The 22,257-nt window shown below is 37.4% G+C and overlaps 1 protein-coding gene across 1 annotated transcript; it reads left to right on the plus strand.

Annotated features, from left to right (window-relative positions):
* Positions 1 to 18,743: 18,743 nt before the first annotated feature.
* Positions 18,744 to 22,257, plus strand: LOC107804360 (G2/mitotic-specific cyclin-2-like). The gene is made up of 11 exons (XM_016628249.2): positions 18,744 to 19,080; positions 19,188 to 19,326; positions 19,433 to 19,489; positions 19,596 to 19,641; positions 19,757 to 19,912; positions 20,013 to 20,135; positions 20,769 to 20,858; positions 20,935 to 21,156; positions 21,385 to 21,483; positions 21,598 to 21,776; positions 21,862 to 22,257. Exons 1-11 carry the CDS (start codon positions 19,026 to 19,028, stop codon positions 22,007 to 22,009), a joined length of 1,314 nt encoding a protein of 437 aa, XP_016483735.1. The 5' UTR covers positions 18,744 to 19,025; the 3' UTR covers positions 22,010 to 22,257.

A 22,257-nucleotide genomic window follows, 5' to 3' on the forward strand; every position in this document is an offset into this window, starting at 1 on the left:
TCGAGGAATCAGGGAAAACTTTGCCCCCGATTTTACCCGTACACAACTATACCGTATCATCTTGTTTGTGTAGCGTCGAAAATAAATACATGTACTAAAAGTAATTAGCTTATTGAAGTTTACTTGTGAACAAAAGAACTGGAGTACTGTAGACATATAAAATTAATTGGGTCTCATCCATACAAAATTTGGATTAAATTCAATTGGGTTAAATAATTAATTTTGGCTTTACATGTTAAATTAGTCCATTTTATTATTTTCGAGCGCAAGGTTCGTTTTATCTTAAGGCCCAGACTCATGCCATGTGTCAAGTGACATGGAATATCTAGTCAAACTGCAAGCCAAAAAGATGACGCCACGTGTTAAATGATGTGGCAATCCAAGTCAAAAGGCAAGAACCAACCACAGGTCACCACGTGGCTAAAATGACATGGGCCAATCAGAATCAAGCAAGAGAGTTCATATGTAGCTGGACTGTCCATCCTCTATAACTATAAATATAGGGGTTACATAACTCTCAAGACATTCAAAGTTGGAGAAGAACATTCCGCAATTGGTGAAGGCATCCACAAACAGAGAGATCAATCATCAAGTGCATAGTTCATCAATAAAGGAGTGATCAACAGAGTTCTTCCCGGAGATCAACTCGTAACAACAAAGTGCTGCTCAACGTTCTTGGCGATTAAATACATCACAAGGAGGTCTACATCGTCCTACATTCGAGAAAGACGCTTCTCAAGCCCTCGAATCACGGACAATTTTAGAGAAGAGAATCAAGAGATACATAGAATTGTACTCACAAATATTTATCAATAAAATCTCCTTTTATTCATATTATTTTTGTTGCAGTTTATTTTTCGGACTACGAAAATTTGTTGCGAACAAATTTTTGCACGCCCAGTGGGACCCATTCTGCTATTCATCTCTCCTTCTTGCAAGTTGAAAACTACGAACTTCAGATCTACTGCTACAATGACCTTCCGCAAGTGTGATGTTTCATGCAAAGATACTACTGTTGCCGCATCCGCTGAGCTTAGTCAAGTTGGCCCAATCACTCGAAGCGATTTCAAGGCTAGTGGCTTGGATGGATCTGAATACTTCGCCTCCCTGGAGCTGTCAAAGAAGAGCAAATCTCACATGACATCTGCAACCATAATCTTTGGGAGCAACACCCCATTCTCGCTATTTGACGAAATTTCTCCAACAGCCTCCAACCTTAGTGAATTTGAGGATCTGGTGGATTCTCTGGTTTCAACGAAAGTCAACGCCTTAATGACAGACGTAACTAACGTGGACGAAAAGTTTGCCATGATGGAACAAACTATAGAAGTCTTGACGAAATCTGTTGAAGACAAAGACCTTCAAATCACTCAACTCATGAACAAATTGGAGGCCTGTACACCTGGAGAGTCAAGCCACGTCCCTCCTCGTTCATCTATCTTCACCTTGTAAAAGACGGTTGTTGAGGAATCGCTTGCCAAGTTCAGCATTCAGAGGGAACAACAATCCACTTCGATTGTTGCGTTATCTGTCCAACAATTGCAAGACATGATAACAAACACCATCAGAGCTCAATACGACGAACCATCACAAAGTTCATTGGACTACTCTAAGCCTTATACTAAGATGATTGATTGTTTAACTATGCCAACCAATTATCAACCACCAAAGCTGCATCAATTTGATGGCAAAGGAAACCCAAGGCAAAATATTGCCCACTTTGTCGAGACATGTAGCAATGCTGGAATGCATGGTGACCTTTTGGTAAAGCAGTTTGTTCGTTCGCTGAAAGGGAACACATTTGACTGGTATATTGACTTGAAGCCCAAGTTTATTGATAGATGGGAGCAACTTGAGAAGGAATTCCTCAATTGGTTTTACAGTACCCGAAGAACTGTAAGCATGATAGAGTTGACAGGCACCAAGCAAAGGAAGGACGAGCCTGTGGTGGATTACATCAATCGTTGGAGGGCATTAAGTTTGGACTGCAAAGATCGCCTTTCAGAAATATCTGCTGTGGAGATGTGCATTCAGGGAATGCACTGGGGCCTTTTGTACATCCTACAAGGGATCAAACTGCAAACTTTTGAAGAACTTGTAATGTGAGCTCACATCATGGAGTTAAGCATCGCAAGCCATGGAAAGGCATCTCCATTCGCTTATTAGAAGGAGTTCAAGAAAAATGTTGCATCAAAAAACCAAACCAAAGAATCTATGGCGTTGAAAGCAACTTCTGTGAAAGTCACGACTAAGCAAAAGGTCAAGGAGGATAAGACCCCGAGTCAATATCCCAAAGAAGAGAAACGTTGTCCAACCTTGAAGGAATTGGAGGCGAAGGTTTATCCGTTTCTAGATTCAGACGTACTCACGATCCTCGATGAATTACTGGCCAAGAAAGTCATTGATATCCCTGAATCAAAAACGGCTGAAGAAATTGGTAAAGTTGGCGATTCGAAATACTGCAAGTTTCATCGCGTCATTAGCCACCCTACAGAGAAATGCTTCGTCCTAAAGGAGAAAATCATGTCTCTTGTAAGTGAAGGAAAAATCATCATAGACATGGATGAAACAGCAGAAGCAAATCATGCAAGTATCACGTACAAGGAAAAGAAGGGTTCAAGGTTGCAGAACGCGTCAAGCACCGCCTTCTTACAATTTGGAAGTTTCGAGCCCGTTGAAGTTGTTCTTCCAAGGACTCTTGAAGGTTTACTAGAGCTAGACAATCACTCCGAAGACAAAGACGATGAGGTTTAGATTCTAGTCACTCACAAGAAGAGAAAATATCATGCAGTTTTGAGGCTACGAATTCCTAAGCCAAGAACGACGATGAGCAATGCGGATAGGATACAACCACCCAGAAATATCAAATCTTCTACTAGCAAGAAGATTGACAGTGACTTATCGCCAAAGTTCCAAAATCCCATCACATTGCATGAATTCTTTCCTGGAAAAATCCTTCATGGAGGTCACATTGGTGCAACTCATGTAGTTTCTAGTACTGAAGAAACAAAGCAAAGCAACGATGAGCTTGCTCCAATGAAAACACAAGAACATCATGATAACGGAAAAGTTGTCACATGTTGTGCAATAATTTCCTTCACAGATGATGACTTGCTATTGGGGTCTAAGCCACATAACAGATCTTTGTTCGTTGTAGGGGCCATTAGGGAACAATATCTAAATTGTATACTTGTTGATGATGGTTTGGCTGTCAACATCATGCCGAAGATGGTGCTAAAAAAGCTTGGGATCTTTATCGATGAGCTATCCAAAAGTAACCTAACAATCCAAGGTTTCAACCAAGTAGGACAACGGGCCATAGGTATGATCCGCGCAGGACTATCCATTGGTGATATGAAGTCAAACACCTTGATTCACATCATAGATGCTAAAACATCATACAACCTACTGCTCGAACGTTCTTGGATTCATGAAAATGGAGTGGTATCATCTACTTTGCATCAATGTCTGAAGTACATAAGAGATGGAGAGATAGTCAAAATTGACGCAGACATCAATCCTTTCACTAAGACAGAGTCATACTTTACAGATGCAAAATTCTACCTAGATTCTTATGAACCGAGTGTGGAGAAACCATCATCAGTCGACGAAGCTGATATCAAGTCAGAAGAAGAAAATGAGGCTCAATGGACTGCCACCAAGCTGCCTATGAAGAGAACCGAAGAAGTCTCCATTAAGTTATCATCATATGAAGGTGACATACAGACAAAGACTGATAAGGAGCATCTAGTTTTTCGCTATGTTCCACGTGAGCGTTGAAAGAAAGGGCAACCTTTTCTACATGAATGTACTCCAAAGAAGCAAATGAGTCACAAAGATATCCAACATTTGAAGGAGCATATGACTGTCCCAGTTGCATAAATCCCATACGTGACTTGTGAGTCTACTAAAGGCAATCTCCAAGCTGATAAAATAAAAGGGCACTATGATCCTAAGGCCTTCATACTACTTGGAAAGTCTGGTTATGACTTCTCCAATCCATCAAGAATAGGAGAACTCAAAGACGAAGTCATTGGTGAAAAGATATATGGGCTCAATGAGTCCCAAATGAAGTTGAGAAAGCAAGGGCACTACATTGCCACTCCAAAGTTTGGGTTGGGATTTAGTTTGGCAGAGCCTCTTCGAATTTCATCTAAGAGAAACAAAGAGATAGCTTCATCACAGCACACCTCGGTAGAGGAGATGAAGGAAGTTAAGGGCAAGAAAATAAAACAACGGGCTTCCGTGTTTGATCACATTGGAGGCTCAACTCATCCGGTCTCGGTGTTTGAAAGGCTAAGTCACAAGGGTGAATGTGTATCTTCCAAATATCTAAAAGAAGTTTCCACTACCTTAAAGACCTCCATCTTTTGTCGCCTGGGAACCACAAGGAAGTCACAATCTAGAAAGATACTATCAAAACATAAGGAGCGAGTCTATGAGGAGTGGGATCATTTTGAAGTTGTTGCTGACAAAGAAATCTGTAGTGCTTTCCCATCACGTATGAAGAGGAAGTCTATTTTGTCAATATCCACAGATGGTCCACTGAAGGTGCAAAGGAGAACCATTGTTTACGCTTTCCAACCTCGTAAAGAAGCAGAGAAAGAGAAAGAGAAAGAGAAAGAGAAAGAGAAAGAGAAAGAAGCCAGGACGACCATCCATGGAAGTCGAAGAGAAAAGTCAGACTTTGTGGAAACATCCTATCACATAACTGTGGAAGATAGCCCATGCCTTGACGTTGATGATGAAGTCCACGAGGCTCCCCCTCAACTAGAAGATAGCGGTCAATCAACTGTGGATGAGCTTAAGGAACTCAATTTAGGCACTCCGGAAGATCAACACTCCACCTTCATTAGTGCTCATCTTACGCCTCAGGAGGAGGAGGAATACTCCAAGTTATAGACCGAGTACAAAGATGTCTTCGCTTGGTTGTATAAAGAAATGCTTGGTCTTAGTCCTAAGGTAGCCGTTCATTATTCGGGGATCAAAAGTGGAGCACGCCCTGTGAAGTAGTCACAACACATGTTTCGACCCGAGCTAGTACCACAAACTGAAGTCGAAGTCAACAAGCTCATCGAGGCGGGATTTATTCGAGAGGTGAAGTACCCATCATGGATATCGAATATTGTACCTGTTAAGAAGAAGAATTGTCAAATACGTGTTTGTGTTGACTTTCGAGACCTAAACAAGGCATGTCCAAAAGATGACTTTCCGCTACAATTATTGAACTCATAGTTAATGCTACAACAAGGCATGAAGCTATGCCATTCATGGATGGGTCCTCCGGATATAATAAAATCATAATGTCTCCAAAAGATGAAGTGTACTGCTTTTCGAACTCCAAAAGGGATATACTACTACAAAGTGATGCCCTTCGGTATGAAGAATGCTGGTGCCACCTACCAACGCGCGATGCAAAACATATTTGACGACGTTGATGACTTAGTGGTGAAGACGAAGAGTAGGCATTACCACCTTGAAGACCTTCGAATTGTTTATGAAAGGTTAAGAAAATTTGACCTAAAGATGAATCCACTCAACTGTGCATTTGGAGTTACCTTGGGAAAGTTTCTTGGCTTCATTGTGCGTCATCATGGAATTGAAGTTGATCCTGCAAAGATTGACGCCATTCAGAAAATGCCCAAGCCAAAGAACTTGAGGGAGCTTCAAAGTCTACAGGGAAACTTAGCATTCATCCGGAGGTTCATCTCTAATCTAGTCGGACGATGTCAACCTTTCAATCATCTATTGAGGTAGGATATCCCTTTTCATTAGGATCAGTCATGTCAAAATGCTTTTGAAAGCATCAAAAGATACTTGATGAATCCACCTGTGTTAGGGGCACCAATGCTTGGGAAGCCATTGATACTCTACATTGCGGCATAAGAACTCTCACTTGGGGCACTACTTGCTCAAGAGAATGATGAAGGAAAGGAACAAGCCTTGTACTACCTCAGTCGAACTCTGATAGGAGTTGAGTTGAACTACACGCTTGTTGAGAAAATATGCTTAGCGTTACTTTATGCAATAAAGAAACTAAGGAATTATTTTGAAGCATACACTATCAAACTCATCTCTCGAATAGATCCTGTGAAGTTCGTGATGACTCGACCTGTTATTTCTGGACGCCTAGTAAGATGGTCCATATTTTTTAACCAATATGAGATCACATACACACCTCAAAAGGCTGTGAAAGGACAAGCACTTGCCGATTTTCTAGCTGATCACCCTCTTCCGGCAGAATGGGAGCTTTCCGATGAGTTTCCAGATGAATATGTTTTGTTCATTGAAGAATTGCCACCATGGACAATGTTCTTTGATGGATCCACACGTCGGAACGGTGCGGGGGTAGGTTTGTGTTGGTCTCTCCAGATAGACAAATCTTGCCATTCTCCTTTGTTTTAGGTGAAACATGCTCCAACAATGCTGCAAAGTACCAAGCTTTGATCATCGGTCTTGAAATGGCATTAGACATGAAGATTCTACAGTTGGAGATATACGACGACTCTAAGTTGATCATCAACCAATTTTGGGGGATTTACGATGTAAAGAAAGAAGATCTTTTGCCATACCATCAATATGCTTCTTGTTTACTCGAAAGATTCAACCAAGTGTTCTTAAACCACGTCCCAAGAGAAGAAAATCACATGGCTGATGCTTCGGTTAACTTGGCCACGATAATGGCACTTGGAGAGAATGAGTCAACAAAGGTACATGTCTTTCATCGATAGGTCATTCCTAGACTTCTTGATCTTCAAATCAACGAAAGTCATCATGCGTCCATTGGGGTGATTGAAGAAGAGGATTGGAGGAAACCATTGATAGAGTACCTTGAACATGGAAAGTTACTCGAGGATCCGCGACAAAGAACAGACATCAAACGAAGGGCACCATGATTCATCTTCTACAAGGGGACATTATTTTGCCGCTCTTTTGAAGGACTATTCTTGTGATATCTTGACAAAGAAAAAGCCCACCAAGTGATGGAGGAAGCACATTCTGGCTCATGTGAAGCACACCAATATGGTCCTAAGCTCATTTTTGCATCAAGAGGAGGGCTACTACTGGCCGACAATGGTGAAGGATTGCATGGAACATGCCAAAAGATGTCAAGTGTGTCAATTCCACGCTAACTATATCCACCAAACTCCAGAGCCTTTTCATCCAACTGTAGCTTCATGGCCTTTTGATGCATGGGGACTTGACGTTGTTGGACCGCTTCCAAAGTCATCAAAAGGACAGAAGTACATATTGGCTGCCACAAACTACTTCTCTAGATGAGTTGAAGATGTTCCACTCAAGGAAGTAAAAAAGGAAACTTTTGCCGATTTTATCAAGTCGAACATAAGTTTTAGGTACGGCATACCAAGATACATAATCACGGATAATGGAACGCCATTTGACAACAAGCTCGTGAGGAGTCTATGCGAGAAATTTGGTTTCAAGCAACATAAGTCTTTAATGTATAATGCACCCGCCAATGGCCTTGCTGAAACTTTTAACAAGACGCTTGATAACCTTTTGTAGAAAGTTGTTGCAAAGAACAAGAGAGACTGGCATGGGAAAATTGGTGAATCTTTGTGGGTATACCGAAGAACCTTCAGAACTGCTACACAAGTAACTCCTTACTCTTTGGTGTATGGCATAAAAGCAGTCCTTCCGTTGGAGCAACAAATTCCATCATTGCGGATCGCAATCCAAGAAGGACTCACGTCCGAAGAGAATGCTCAACTTCGTCTAGCAGAGTTAAAGGCATTGGATGAGAAAAGATTGGAAGCACAACAAAAATTGGAGTGCTATCAAGCTCGACTAGCTAGAGCCTTCAACAAGAAAGTGCGACCACGATCATTCCAAGTGGGAGTTTAGTCCTAGCTGTTCGATGACCCATAATCCTCAACAAACGCATAGGCGACAAGTTTACCTCAAAATGAGATGGTCCATATGTTGTGAAGGAAGCCTATTCAAGTGGCGCATACAAAATTGTTGATAAGGATGGTCTCAGAGTTGGTCCAATCAATGGCAAATTTCTAAAGCAGTACTTTCCATGAAAGTCAGCTACGCTCCTCGACGTACGAACCTAAACTGCAAGTCATGACGCTCCTTGATGCATGAGACTAAACTGTACGTTGCTACACTCCTGGTCTGCATGAGTCTAAACTGTGTACGGCCAAAAAACAAAGTCCGCTAGGTTGAAAACCTCGCGAGAGGTGGCCTAGGCAAAAAGTTAGGACATAAAAAAAATCGAAAAAAACTCATCCCTATGAACTACGTTATGACTTGATCCTCTTCACCGAGGTACATAGGCAGCTTAGTTCTAAGTTCAGTCGCATGAGTTTAAAAAAAGAAAAGGTTTGGCTTATGGGATCATCACATTAACTCTTTCAAGTATGGAGACATATATAAATACGCGAAAGAAGACAATTTGCGTTGAAGTGTAAAAGATATTTTATTGCTTCAATCTTACAAAAGTTGATACATCCAAAAATGTGGAGATGAAAGGAATTAGACATCATCCTATACAAAAGCCTAAGTAATGAAAATGATTGTAAACTAGGCTTTGTTGCTAGCGTCTTGAATGCTTTTCCGAGTTTGTATGACATCTCCACATTTAATACACCATTCACGATGTACGTCTCTCACGTTCAGTAGTTGTGATGATCTCTTGACCATGGGTCATGTTGTTAGACCTATATGCTTATGTTGTGCAAATGTTGGTTGAAGGTCCTATATGTGAGAAGTTGTCGCTCTTTAAAGAAAAAACCTTCAATCATCGTGGGAGCCGCCATTTATGAACTTCAAGACTATCAACAATTCAAGTACAACAGTTGGTGAAGGGGTGGCTTCGCATGACGATCTACTATAATAATTCTTTCTTTCTCATAGAGATTTTGCATGCTCAAAACTTCAACATATCCGCATCCTGTATGACTTCTCAGTCTGATATTCGGACCTTTTGAGCTCCTTTGTGAATCTGCACAAGAAAACAAAGAGATAAGATTTGTGAAGCATGATAGTCAAAGTTACTACATGCAAGATTGTAAAGTCAATTTCAAGAAAGAAAAAAACAACATTCGCACTATAACTCAAAGAGCATAGAGATGGAAAGCGAGTTCAACCAACAACGGGATCTACTTTAAAAATCTACTGCGGTCCATCTGGAAGATGTTATTCCCCTAATATTTTTTATGTTGTAGATTTGGACGTCTATTTTCCAACAACATAAACCGTTTGCAATTTGGAGGCGCCTAGCTCAAGATACTATGTCTTTCGCCGGAACTACACGAATCTGAAAGTTACTGCAGCTAGGTGGATTTCGAGAATTTTCTGTTTCCAAATCGAAAAGAGTTGTGCTGTGAAATTCATATGTATTGCATCTCTATGAGTTTACTTTCTAATAGCACAAACGGATCGCAATTTGGAGTCTCCTAACTCGAGATATGAATTTTTCGACAGGAGTGCGCAAAGCTGGATTGCAAGTGTGGCAGACATCAGGAGCAACTTCAGAATATTATTGCAGCCATTATGAGGGTAATCCTGCTATGAAATTTTCAGGTGTGACAGGTGTTAGATCTTTCTTTCCAATGACGCAAACGGATCGCGATTCGGACACTCCTAGCTCGAGATATCAATCTTTTGGCGAGACTGTACAATGCTGTAAAGTTAAAATGCTGGACACGTTTATCAGCTTCAAAAAATATTGCGGCTAATCCTCAAGGAATTTGGTGCTGAATTTTTTATATGTTCCAGCCCTCGAGTTATGATTCTTTAGGAAGAAACGGATTGTGATTTCATCGCTCCTGCCGCGAGAAATAAATATTTTTGTAGAGACGCGCTAAGTGTTTGCTCGCCAAAGTTGGAAAGGCCTACTCCAGTTGTCTTTCTTGTCAACCTGCAATGATGCAATGTGGTAAATGTTGGCTCGCCAATGATGAAATATTATCTCTCCAAGCCTCCAAGAGTAGGGATTTCATCGCCAAGGTTGAAAGGACACTTCATATGTCTCTCTCGCCAAGCCACAACAAAGAGACGAGAGGTTCGCTAGCAATGCATCTTCTTAGGGATATCAAGATCGCTGGAACTCTCGTAAAATCTTGCAAAAGAAAATATCTTGAAAGTCCTCGGTGCCAATAACACGACACTTCAACTACACTCATAAATGTCGATACAGAGGACATGAAACTTTTGATTTCACATGATTGATTGGTGTCGACGGTGCAAAGCTCAGTTTAGCAGTAAGTATCAATGTTGAAGACTAGACGCTTAATTAGACATAAGGTCTTCTTGCTATCTTCCTGTAGAGTACTGTATACTTTGGTTCCTGCTGGTTGGGTTGGTTAATGATGATAGATGCATTCGGTGCACTAATTGACACGTTATGCTTTCGAACCAATGCTTCATGGGCTAATGCTGATTCCGTTTAGTGGTTCTACTGCTTCATGAATACTTCTCCATAACCCCACGTTCTAAGAAAATAAAAGAAGAAAAAGTTTAGCATGAGTAACAAAAAGTTTGATTAAAACTAATCAGCATGGAAAGGGAAGTTAAAATTAGGGAGCCTCGTTAATCTCTGGCCTCAACCATGAGTTAGGTCATTGAGTATCTGAAACCAGCAGTTCCACCTGCCACGCATAAGCAATAAAGACAATGGCACAAAGCTTTCACTCAACAATAAGAACCGGTGTCAATGACACGACGCTTCAATGCGGATGGTGAGCATTGTGACATGTACTTCTCCGTCAAATCTCGAAAGATCGTACGCTTCATGAACCTCTTCCCTACAAAAAGGAGTGGTGACCATCCACTTCTTCTCATGATGCGGATTGGAGAACTCGCCATATATATCTTCTCCAAACCTGCAAAAAAAAAGAAGGAAAAAAGAAGTATGCTTCCTGAACAATCCTCTCGATTTTAACGCTTGATTCAAAGAATTATTGCGTCTGGATCAAAGGGGCTGGAGCTTCGAGTTTTATAGATGTTGTGTATCTCCGAGTCTTCTTCACAACGGTGCAAACATCTCGTAGTTCGGATACTCCTATCTTGAGATATGCATCTTTTTAGCAAGAGCGTGCAAAGCTCAAAAAATTGAGCCAGTATGTTGGAACTTGTGTTCCAGATTCAGCAAATTATCTAGGAAAAACTAGGGATATCCTGACTGTGATTTCTACGTATTTCGTAGCTCTAGGAGTCTAATTTTCAATGCCTCAAATGGCTTGTGATTTGGACGCTCCTATCTCGAGATAGGACCTTTTTCGCCGAGAGTGCATAGAGCTGTGAGATCAAGCGGTCAGACGCGTACATCAACTTCAAAATTAATTCCAGACGATCCAGAAGGAGTTTGGCTGTGAAATTTTGATATTTTGTAGGCCTATGAATCTAGCATCAGTAAAATCAAGTGGACCACAATTTGGACACACGTACACAAGGTTATAAACTTTGTTGTGAAGGCACGCCAATCTGAAAGGTCAAACGCGGCAGCACCTGAAAGGAAAACTCAAAATATTACCTGAGATCGTACAGAAGGATTTTGCTCCAATTCTTGGATATGTTGCAGCCCTTTGTGTGTTCTTTTAGGAGATTCAATCCACTCGCATTTCGAACTCTCCTATACCAAGATGCGGATGCTTTTACACAAACACGCAAAGCTGAAAATTACTGAGAAAAAAAGAAATTAAGTCAAAGTTGTGAAAAGAAAAAAGAAGAAAGAAAGAACGTAAATGTTGAAGAATGTAAATATTTTGAGTTGATTTACGTAAATGTTGAAGAACATAAATGTTTTGAGTTGACTCAAAACAAGTCCTCCTTCTGAATTTAGAAGACCGTTGATGCCAAGTAAACACAATATCTAGTGCTGAATTTATAGAGAAAAAGTTGTTGAACTTTTTCTTATTTGGTTGCTCATAGAATTGGGTTGCTTGTTAAAAAGGGAGCTAATTCAAAAGGGAAAAGAAGAAGAAGAAGAAGAAGAACAAGGTCTTGTATTTTCTTTTCCAAGAAGGTGAAGGATTCCTTGAATAAAAGAAAATTTCCTAGTTGACTTGAAATTTTTGGAAAGAAAGGAATATGAAGTTCATTAAAGGCTACTTAATGACTTTCTTAAATTGGGATCAATACCATATTGTGAGAGTACAGAAGGCAAGTTGATTATATACAAATCTCAAAGTCACGTGACAATTAATTTTTTTTAGTAGAATCTAAGACACAGATATATATATATATGACAACGGCCTATTGTGAAGGAGCAACTCTCAAGAGTACTTGAAAGTTCACTCACGGAAAAAATAGTTACTTTCTTCCCACGATACTTCAAACCTCGTCTTCAAGTTACGAAAGTCTACACCCCGACAAGCTTTGAAGGAGGGGGTATCTGTAGGCATATAAAATTTATTGGGTCTAATTCATACAAAATTTGGATTAAATTCAATTAGGTTAAATAATTAATTTGGGCTTTACAGGTTAAATTAGTCTATTTTATTATTTTCGAGTCCAAGGTTCATTTCATCTTAAGGCCCAAACTCATGCCATGTGTCAAGTGACATGGCATATCTAATCAAACTGCAAGCCAAAAAGATGATACCACGTGTTAAATAATGTGGCAATCCAAGCCAAAAAGCAAGAACCAACCATAGATCGCCAAGTGGCTAAAATGACATGGGCCAATCAGAATCAAGCAAGAGAGTTCATATGTAGCTGGACTGTCCATCCTCTATAACTATAAATAGAGGGGTTACATAACTCTCAAGACATTCAAAGTTGGAGAAGAACATTCCGCAATTGGTGAAGGCATCCACAAACAGAGAGATCAATCATCAAGTGCATAGTTCTTCAACAAATGAGTGATCAGCGAAGTTCTTCCCGGAGATCAACCTGTAACAACAAAGTGTTGCTCGACGTTCTTGACGATTAAATACAAGGAGGTCCGCATCATCCTACATTCGAGAAAGACGCTTCTCAAGCCCTCGAATCACGGAGAATTTTAGAGAGGAGAATCAAGGGATACATAGAATTGTACTCACAAATATTTATCAATAAAATCTCTTTTTCTTCATATTATTATTATTGAAGTTTATTTTCCGTACTACAAAAATTTGTTGCGAACTAGTAGTAACTTGCATGAAGAAAATACAGTAACAAAATATAGAAAAGGTTCAATAAATCCGCACGTGCCTATAAAAGATTACCTATTACCAATTGGACATATGGTGCGTCAGAACTCAGAACCTATTCCCCACTACTCTTCCAAAATTTTCCAAACTCTTTCAAATTTCCAATACGAAGATTCTCGGTCAAAATATTCTGGACAGTTTGGTATTAGAATTGATATAAACTGGATAGTAAGTGAGGATTACATTCAACAAAACGAAACTCTTCTCATCATTTCTTACAACAACAACAACAACAACCAAAAAAAAAAAAAAAAAAAATGAAAAGTAAAGTAGAGATAATAAAAATAAAATGACTCTCATATCCCATTAGCAGGATTCGGAGGAAAATAGTGAAGGTGGAAGGAAGTTTCTCCTTTCTCTCAAATAGTCATTGGATTATAACTTTAATTCCACCTTGCGAAAGAGGCCGACTTTTAAGATTGGCATTATTTATAAATATGTCGGAACATGCATGCTACGCTAATTATACGCAAACACAATCACACATATAAGAGTAGACTAAATTTCAAAATTCACTTGCAGACCAAATGGAGGCAGTGATTCCAAGAGGATAGTAAATTGATAGATAATTAGATACTCTTTTAGGTTCATTTTTAAACGTCATTTAAATATTGACGTATTCATTAAACAAATCATTTAGTAATATTAGTCATAAAAAATAATTGATTAAATTACTCTTTATCTCTCTTCAAACTGAGGAATAACGGTTGAGAGACTTTCTAAAATATTGTGTAGATCCTTTATTAGAGAAGGGTAGATTTTGAAAAGAAAAAAAAACAGTTAACATATTTTTATTTTCCTAAAGCAACATTTATTTTAAACCAAGTTTGTTTGGACATTTAAATTGATGACAGTTGAAGTTTTTGTCTTTTGTAGACTTCTAAGTACATGCTTACTCTTTATTACCCTTGTGCTTGTGCTCACAAACCATTACAAAATTAGATAGTTATGTTTTTATTTAAGAAAAGTATGAGACTTTCTTTCAGATTTGCTTTGTTATACTAACTTACTTATAATTGGAGATATTATGCTCGTAATTAGATTCAAAATGAAAGTTCTATAATGTTCCAAATTTCCTGTCGTGGCCTTATTTATTGGATGGTAAAAACATAAAGTTTGCCTCAAATACTCTTTATGCCACACAATTAATGCAAAACCTTTAGCATCTCTGTTAGGATCGGGAACCCGAGTAGTGCGAAATTTAGCCAAATAACGGTATAATGACAATAACAAAGACAATGAAAGTTGATAACAACGACAATTAAAGTAGATAAAGAAGACACAAATTTAACGTGGTTCGGTCAAAGTGACCTACGTCCACAAGTGGAGAGGAGCAATTTACTATAAGAATAAGAGTACAAAAGAGAGTACAAAATTAGAGTAAACACTCTAATTAATCCCAAATACCCTAAGAGAATAACCTCACAAGATCACTCCAAAAAAAGGGTTCACACAAGTGCTTCCCAACACTTAACTCTCATACAAAACACTCTTAATAAAAGAAGAAAGAAAGAAACAAGAAATGAAGACTCAAGTCTTGTTGGTGTGTCTACAAATGAGGAGAAACTCCTCTATTTATAGCAAGAAATCCTTAGCCTAATAATGGATATTATGTCATGGCAAATGTCATGAACCACAAATTTGTTATAATGGATATTATGTCATGGTAAATGTTATAAAAATTTGGCCATATTACAAATCTCCACCTTGGCCTAATTTTGGCTGATATAGTAAATTTGCTCCACCTTCTCCGCAAAAGCCCCAATGGGCATATGTCAAAATTTAATGCCATCAAAATCAGACAAGTTGTCTGATACCGAAACTGTAGTAGGGCCTATAACAGTGGAGTCCAATAAAGTATACAACGAACCAGATCTGTGTGCTTTCATGATCAAACGAGTACCTTGAAAAAATTTCAGAACTCCACCTTCACCAATGAATTTGCACCCAAGGGATTCTAAAGTGCCTAGAGAGATGAGATTTTTCTTCAACTCAGGAACATATCTAACATTGGTGAGAGTTCTCACCACATCATCGTGCATTCTGACCCGAATTGTACCTTTGCCAATAACGTTACAAGTAACATTGTTACCCAATTGGACAACTCCACCTGCAACTGAATCATATGTAGAAAACAAGTCCCTGCTAGGACACATATGATATGAACAACCGGAATCTAAAATCCACTCATTGTCTAATCTGAAACTAGTTTCAGTTGCTAAAAATATAGTTCCCTCAATCTCATCAGTTGCTACACTAGCTTCGGCGGTGTCAGTATTTTTGTGCTCATTTTTTCTTTCTTTGTGCTTTTCTTTATTTTTCAGTTTATAACATTCAGAGATATTGTGACCTTTCTTATGACAATAACGACACTCTAAATTATTGTATCTGGAATTGGAGTCGGATTTGCCCCTAACAAACAAGCCAACTTCTGCTTGAGTTCCACTAGCTTCCCCAGTAATATCACTATCTATCTGTTCTATTGATTTTAAGATAGATTTAATATCCTTATAAGAGATATTATCCTTTGCATAAAGCATAGTATCTCTTATATGCTTAAAAGATGGGGGTAGAGAATAAAGCGGTAACACAGCTTGATACTCATCTTTAATTTATATTACTCAAATCCATAAGATTCGTATGTGTGAAGATACCTCTATTCTCTCTCATCTTGACACCTTTGATTCCATTCTTATGGATTTGAGTAATATAGATGTTGAAATTAAAGATGAGGATCAAGCTGTATTACTGCTTTGTTCTCTACCCCCATCTTTTAAGCATATAAGAGATACTATGCTTTATGCAAAGGATAATATCTCTTATAAGGATATTAAATCTATCTTAAAATCAAAAGAACAGATAGATAGTGATATTACTGGGGAAGCTAGTGGAATTCAAGCGGAAGTTGGCTTGTTTGTTAGGGGCAAATCCGACTCCAATTCCAGAGATATTATCCTTTGCATAAAGCATAGTATCTCTTATATGCTTAAAAGATGGGGGTAGAGAACAAAGCAGTAACACAGCTTGATCCTCATCTTTAATTTCAGCATCTATATTACTCAAATCCATAAGAATGGAATCAAAGGTGTCAAGATGAGAGAGAATAGAGGTACCTTCACTCATACGAATTGTATAAAGCTTCTGCTTCAGGTAAAGTCTATTTTCCACCGTCCTCTTCATATATAAGGTACTGCTTTGTTCTCTACCCCCATCTTTTAAGCATATAAGAGATACTATACTTTATGCAAAGGATAATATCTCTTATAAGGATATTAAATCTATCTTAAAATCAAAAGAACAGATAGATAGTGATATTACTGGGGAAGCTAGTGGAACTCAAGCGGAAGTTGGCTTGTTTGTTAGGGGCAAATCCGACTCCAATTCCATATACAATAATTTAGAGTGTCGCTATTGTCATAAGAAAGGTCACAATATCTCTGAATGTTATAAACTGAAAAATAAAGAAAAGCACAAAGAAAGAAAAAATGAGCACAAAAATACTGACACTGCCGAAGCTAGTGTAACAACTGATGAGATTGAGGGAACTATATTTTTAGCAAATGAAACTAGTTTCAGATTAGACAATGAATGGATTTTAGATTTCGGTTGTTCATATCATATACCAATTTGTTATGGATTTGAGTAATATAGATGCTGAAATTAAAAATGATGATCAAGCTGTGTTACTGCTTTATTCTCTACCCCCATCTTTTAAGCATATAAGAGATACTATGCTTTATGCAAAGGATAATATCTCTTATAAGGATATTAAATCTATCTTAAAATCAATAGAACAGATAGATAGTGATATTACTGGGGAAGCTAGTGGAACTCAAGCGGAAGTTGGCTTGTTTGTTAGGGGCAAATCCGACTCCAATTCCAGATACAATAATTTAGAGTATCGCTATTGTCATAAGAAAGGTCACAATATCTTTGAATGTTATAAACTGAAAAATAAAGGAAGAAAGGAAGAAACAAGAAATGAAGACTCAAGTCTTGTTGGTGTGTCTACAAATGAGGAGAAACTCCTCTATTTATAGCAAGAAATCCTTAGCCTAATAATGGATATTATGTCATGGCAAATGTCATGATCCACAAATTTGTTATAATGGATATTATGTCATGGCAAATGTCATGAACCACAAATTTGTTATAATGGATATTATGTCATGGAAAATGTCATGAAAATTTGGCCATATTACAATCTCTGATCTCTCCGATTGATAAAATTAAGGGGAAAACATCTTTGTTCATCACATTTGAATTTTATGTTCTACCTACTATAAAACAAGGAATTTGAATTTCAAATTAAGAATTGGTAAGTTAGTGCCTTGACAAAAATGCTAAGTTAGTACATTTTTAATTCTGGCAATTTGTGGTATATCTACTGCATAGATATTTTAATTAATGCCTAACAATTTAAAAAGAAAAAGTCTGAATTTAGAAAAGAAATGAAACCCAAATGCAAAAATCTCTACAATTTTGATGCTTTCTTATTTATTTATTTTCTTCTATTTGTGCATACATGACTTGACCTTATTTAATAGCTATACATGATGTAACTTCTTTAAGATTTCTAAACTTTATAGTTAAGGTAGCAAATATGAGTTAACGAATACACACCAACTTTAATAACGCTAACATGAATTAAGTCGAAAAGATAATACCAATTAAAAAAAAACTCAAACGCAAATTGCTAATCAGTCCCTGTTAATCACTTTATATTCTTAAACTTTCTCTACTAAGTTCTATCAATTTTAAAGTTTTCTTTTATGTTCTTCATTCTTTTTCTCTTTTCTCATTTTGTGGATACATTGCTAGAACTTATTTGAAAGCTAAATTACATGTGTGAACCTTTAAGAATTATATTTTTCACAATTAAGGTTGCAAATATGAATATGCAATACGCAAGTCAATTTCATTATATATCAAGTACCATTCAAATTAATGCACATGTTTTTAGTAAGTGGTCCCTAATTGTACGGTAGGGTTTGACTCATATAAAAGTTAATTACTCTTGTGAGTTTATAATCATGTTCTCATCAATTTCTAAATAACATCACAAATGCATCTCGACGTATAATTAGTTACGTACGAAGAACAAATATTAACTAATCAAGATAATAAGCACACTTTTAACTAACATTATAACCTAGACATATAAAGGAAAAAGGATAGTGGTCATTTCATACACAAAATTTAGTGCATATTTGTCACATCCTAGTACTAAGTAGGAGGAACCAAAATAAGTGGAGCCCTACCCCTCAAAAAGCCCAAAAGTGGGCAAGAGCGCATCTATCTGACCTGTATACTATGGGTCTCCTAAAAGTGCAAACCCCAATAAGTTGGATTATTAAATGAAACCCTCCTATAGTATTAAACTAAGTTGGAAAAATAATAATTCTACTACTATAGTAATTTGAAAGCAACGTATCCTTTGTTACGCCACATGCCACATGAAAATTTTAAGTGACCGTTGTATAGCTGGACTGTAAAAGTCATTTTACATGCTTAATTGGATCCAACGGCCATTTTTTCACTAGCCGTTTCATTTGAATAAAAAGAGAGAGACTGTCTCAGTGTGTGTGTGTTTGTGTTTTATCAGACAAATACCCATTATTTTCTCACACCCTCATCTCTCCCCTTCCCCCTCTCCCTTTTCCTTTGATTTTCTTCTTCTTCTTCTTATACACTCTCTTCTTTATATTCAAGATTGATCTGGGTCTTTCTCTAAATGCTCTCAGGTTTCAATCTGGGAGCTTTTCCATTATAGTGTAATTAACTGAAGAAGAAAGTTTTCTTTTCTTTTTGTCTTTTTAAAAAAGACCCTTTATTTTCCATAAGTATAATCAAGAAAAAGAAATGGCCATATCTGATGAGAACAATCCTACAATGATTAAACCTACAAATGTGCAAGGTAACTATTTTGGGATAATCTAGCTCAAATTTGATTTTGTTTTGTTTTCTTTTTTGGGCGTCAAAATACTAGCTTTGATGAAAAAGTTTTCATTTTTAAAATGATAGGTGGGGCTGGAATGGGTACCAGAAAGTTTGGTGGAGTGGAAACAAGAAACAACAGAAGAGCATTGGGAGTGATTAATCAGAATTTAGTGGGTGGTGCTCATCCTTTTCCTTGTGTTGTTAACAAAAGAGGATTATCTGAGTAATTCCCCAGCTTCTATCTTTTAGATTTTCATAATCTTTGATCATCTTTTGAATTTGTTGTTTTTGTTTATCTTAGCTCATTTGGTGATTTTGTTTTTTTATAGAGCAAATGGAAGATGTGACAAGAATCTGCCTATTCCAGCTCATAGACCTATCACGAGGTTACACAATTAAAATTTTTTAACTTTTGTTCCTTTTTTTTGTTTGAATTTGAATTTGGTTTTCAGATCAAATAACTTATACGTGAATATAACCTTGAAAATGTAGGAAATTTGCAGCACAAATTGCTAGCTCTCATCAACATCGCTCCGAGGTACAAGCTTTCCTTATTATGAAATTATATTTTCTCTTTATTGATGTCTCAGATAGTTGATATTTTTTTTCATAAATAACTCTGGGACTAATAATTTCTTTGTTTTTTGGAACAGGAAAACAAGAAAGCTAAAATAGCATCAGAAGAATTCAGTATATGGGAGGATATCCCTCTCACAGATGTGGAGGAAAATGAAGCAGCTAAAGATCAACCTGTTCCTATGTCTTTGGAACTAACAGAAACAGTCCCAAATGACAACAAGAATCAAATGGTAAGAAAAATTTTGCTGTCCAAAAACTTTTATACTAGTATATATCATGCAACTATTTTAATGATATTATAGGAAATTAAACACACCATAAATGTTACAGGAAGTAGAAATGGAGGATATATTAGAGGAAAATATAATAGATATCGATGGCGATGATGCAAAGAACCCCCTTGCAGTTGTTGAATATGTACAAGATTTGTTTGCCTCCTATAGAAAAATGGAGGTGAGTTTAATTTGCTCAGTAATTACTTTACTAGTTAGCAGTTGCATAGATCCTAAACTTGTAAGGTCAACTGCTTAAACAAATGTTTATAGCTTTGCTGAGGAGAGTTTGAATTATGATACATTTTGAATGCCCACCAGTTGTTAAAAAAGATTAAAGAAAAAGTTCATAAGTTAGATCCGACATTTCACATCTTTTTCCACTGTTTATGTATATCACCTTTACTAGGATAGATTCTATACTTGCTTTTTTAAAGAGGAAATGCACCTGATTTCAAATGGTAACATCTATGTTTACTTGACATGTAAAAAATGCCAAAATTCAATTGGTTGTATCCCTTTTTAATTGTAGTTCTTGAACATACTGAAACAATATTTGGAAATGTGAAAAGGATAAAGACTTAAATGGAAGAGGAGGGCCGTTCTTCAACATAAAAAGGTCAGCTCTTTAAATACAGTTCTTTTACGAATTTTACATTATATGATCAAACACTGAATATTTGTGGTTCTCAAACTTGTTTTGAAGTTTCCACCTATGCAACTACAGCTAGTTCTACTAGTGACCCTTTTTTCTCGCTGGACTGAATCAGAACTCAGCTTTATGGTAGTGACTAAATTGTCCATTTGTTTTCAGGGTTGTAGCTGTGTTTCTCCGGACTATATGGCACAACAGTTTGACATCAACGAGAGAATGAGATCCATTCTAATCGACTGGCTCATTGAGGTATAGTAAAGACTTATGTTGCGTAATAAATTTGCTCAAAGTTATGGCGTTAATACTTTCTCATTCTGATCAACAGGTACATCACAAGTTCGAGCTCAGGGAAGAGACGTTGTTCCTGACTGTTAATTTGATAGATAGATTTTTGGAGAAGCAAGGTGTTGTCAGAAAGAAGCTGCAGCTTGTTGGGTTGGTTGCCATGCTATTAGCATGCAAATATGAGGAAGTTTCTGTTCCATTGGTGGAAGATTTGGTGTTTATTTCTGACAAAGCCTATTCAAGGAAGGAGATTCTTGAAATGGTATGCTTCTGGTCTCATCATAGCTGCACAGTTTGTTGTAGACCGCTTTAAGATGATGGTGAGACAAGAAATTAATAAGACTAATTTGGTAACCTCAAAAATAAAGTAATTAACCTGCTAAAATTAGTTTTAAGTATAAGTAAGATTCTTTATACAATGTATTAAGTTAAATTCTTTGCTCTACCTTTAATATTCCACTAAAGAGAATTTTTTTTCCATATATTGCAGGAAAGAATGATGCTTAACACACTGCAGTTTAACATGTCAGTTCCAACTGCATATGTTTTTATGAGAAGATATCTTAAGGCTGCTCAATCTGATAGGAAGGTTAGTCAGCTCAATCTTACTTTTGGCTCTTAACAGCTTGATTGTTATTGTTATTTTTCACTTTTAGAGACATAAAATTAATTCTCTAACTTCTTACTTTCTTGGCTCAAACAGCTTGAGCTGCTGTCTTTCTTCTTGGTTGAGCTTTGTCTAGTGGAATATGCAATGCTCAAGTTTCCACCATCATTCATAGCTGCTGCAGCAATCTATACAGCTCAGACCACACTCTACGGTGTCCAGCAGTGGAGTAAGACATGCGAGTGGCATACTAGTTACTCGGAAGATCAACTTATGTGAGTGTACTTTTGAACACTCTCTTTCCCACTTACTTCTCAAGCTTGCTCTTATTTAGTTACATTTTTGTTTCTTGTTCATTAGGGAGTGCTCGAGATCGATTGTGAGCTATCACCAGAAGGCAGCAACAGGAAAACTAACAGGGGTGCATAGGAAGTACAGTACATCTAAATTTGGTTATGCAGCAAAATGTGAGCCTGCCCATTTTCTTGTGCAGACACAACAACAATAGGAAAGGGGCATGTACAGTTATTACTAACTTTATGTGCAATTGGATTCCTAAAGATTTCTCATTGGTATAACGGATCGGGGGGTAATAGGAAAAATAACTTAGCAACTGTGGTTGCCCCGGGGAGATTGATTATTTCTATTATAGAGCTCATTGTTGTTGTTTACACTTTTCAATGTTCAAAATTTGAACATGGCTGGATTAAAGTTTCATTTACAAACAGTAATAAAAAGTCAAAAAACTTTTCATAA

This window comes from Nicotiana tabacum, chromosome 17 (assembly GCF_000715075.1).
Source record: "Nicotiana tabacum cultivar K326 chromosome 17, ASM71507v2, whole genome shotgun sequence".
In the NCBI taxonomy this organism is placed as follows: Eukaryota; Viridiplantae; Streptophyta; class Magnoliopsida; order Solanales; family Solanaceae; genus Nicotiana; species Nicotiana tabacum.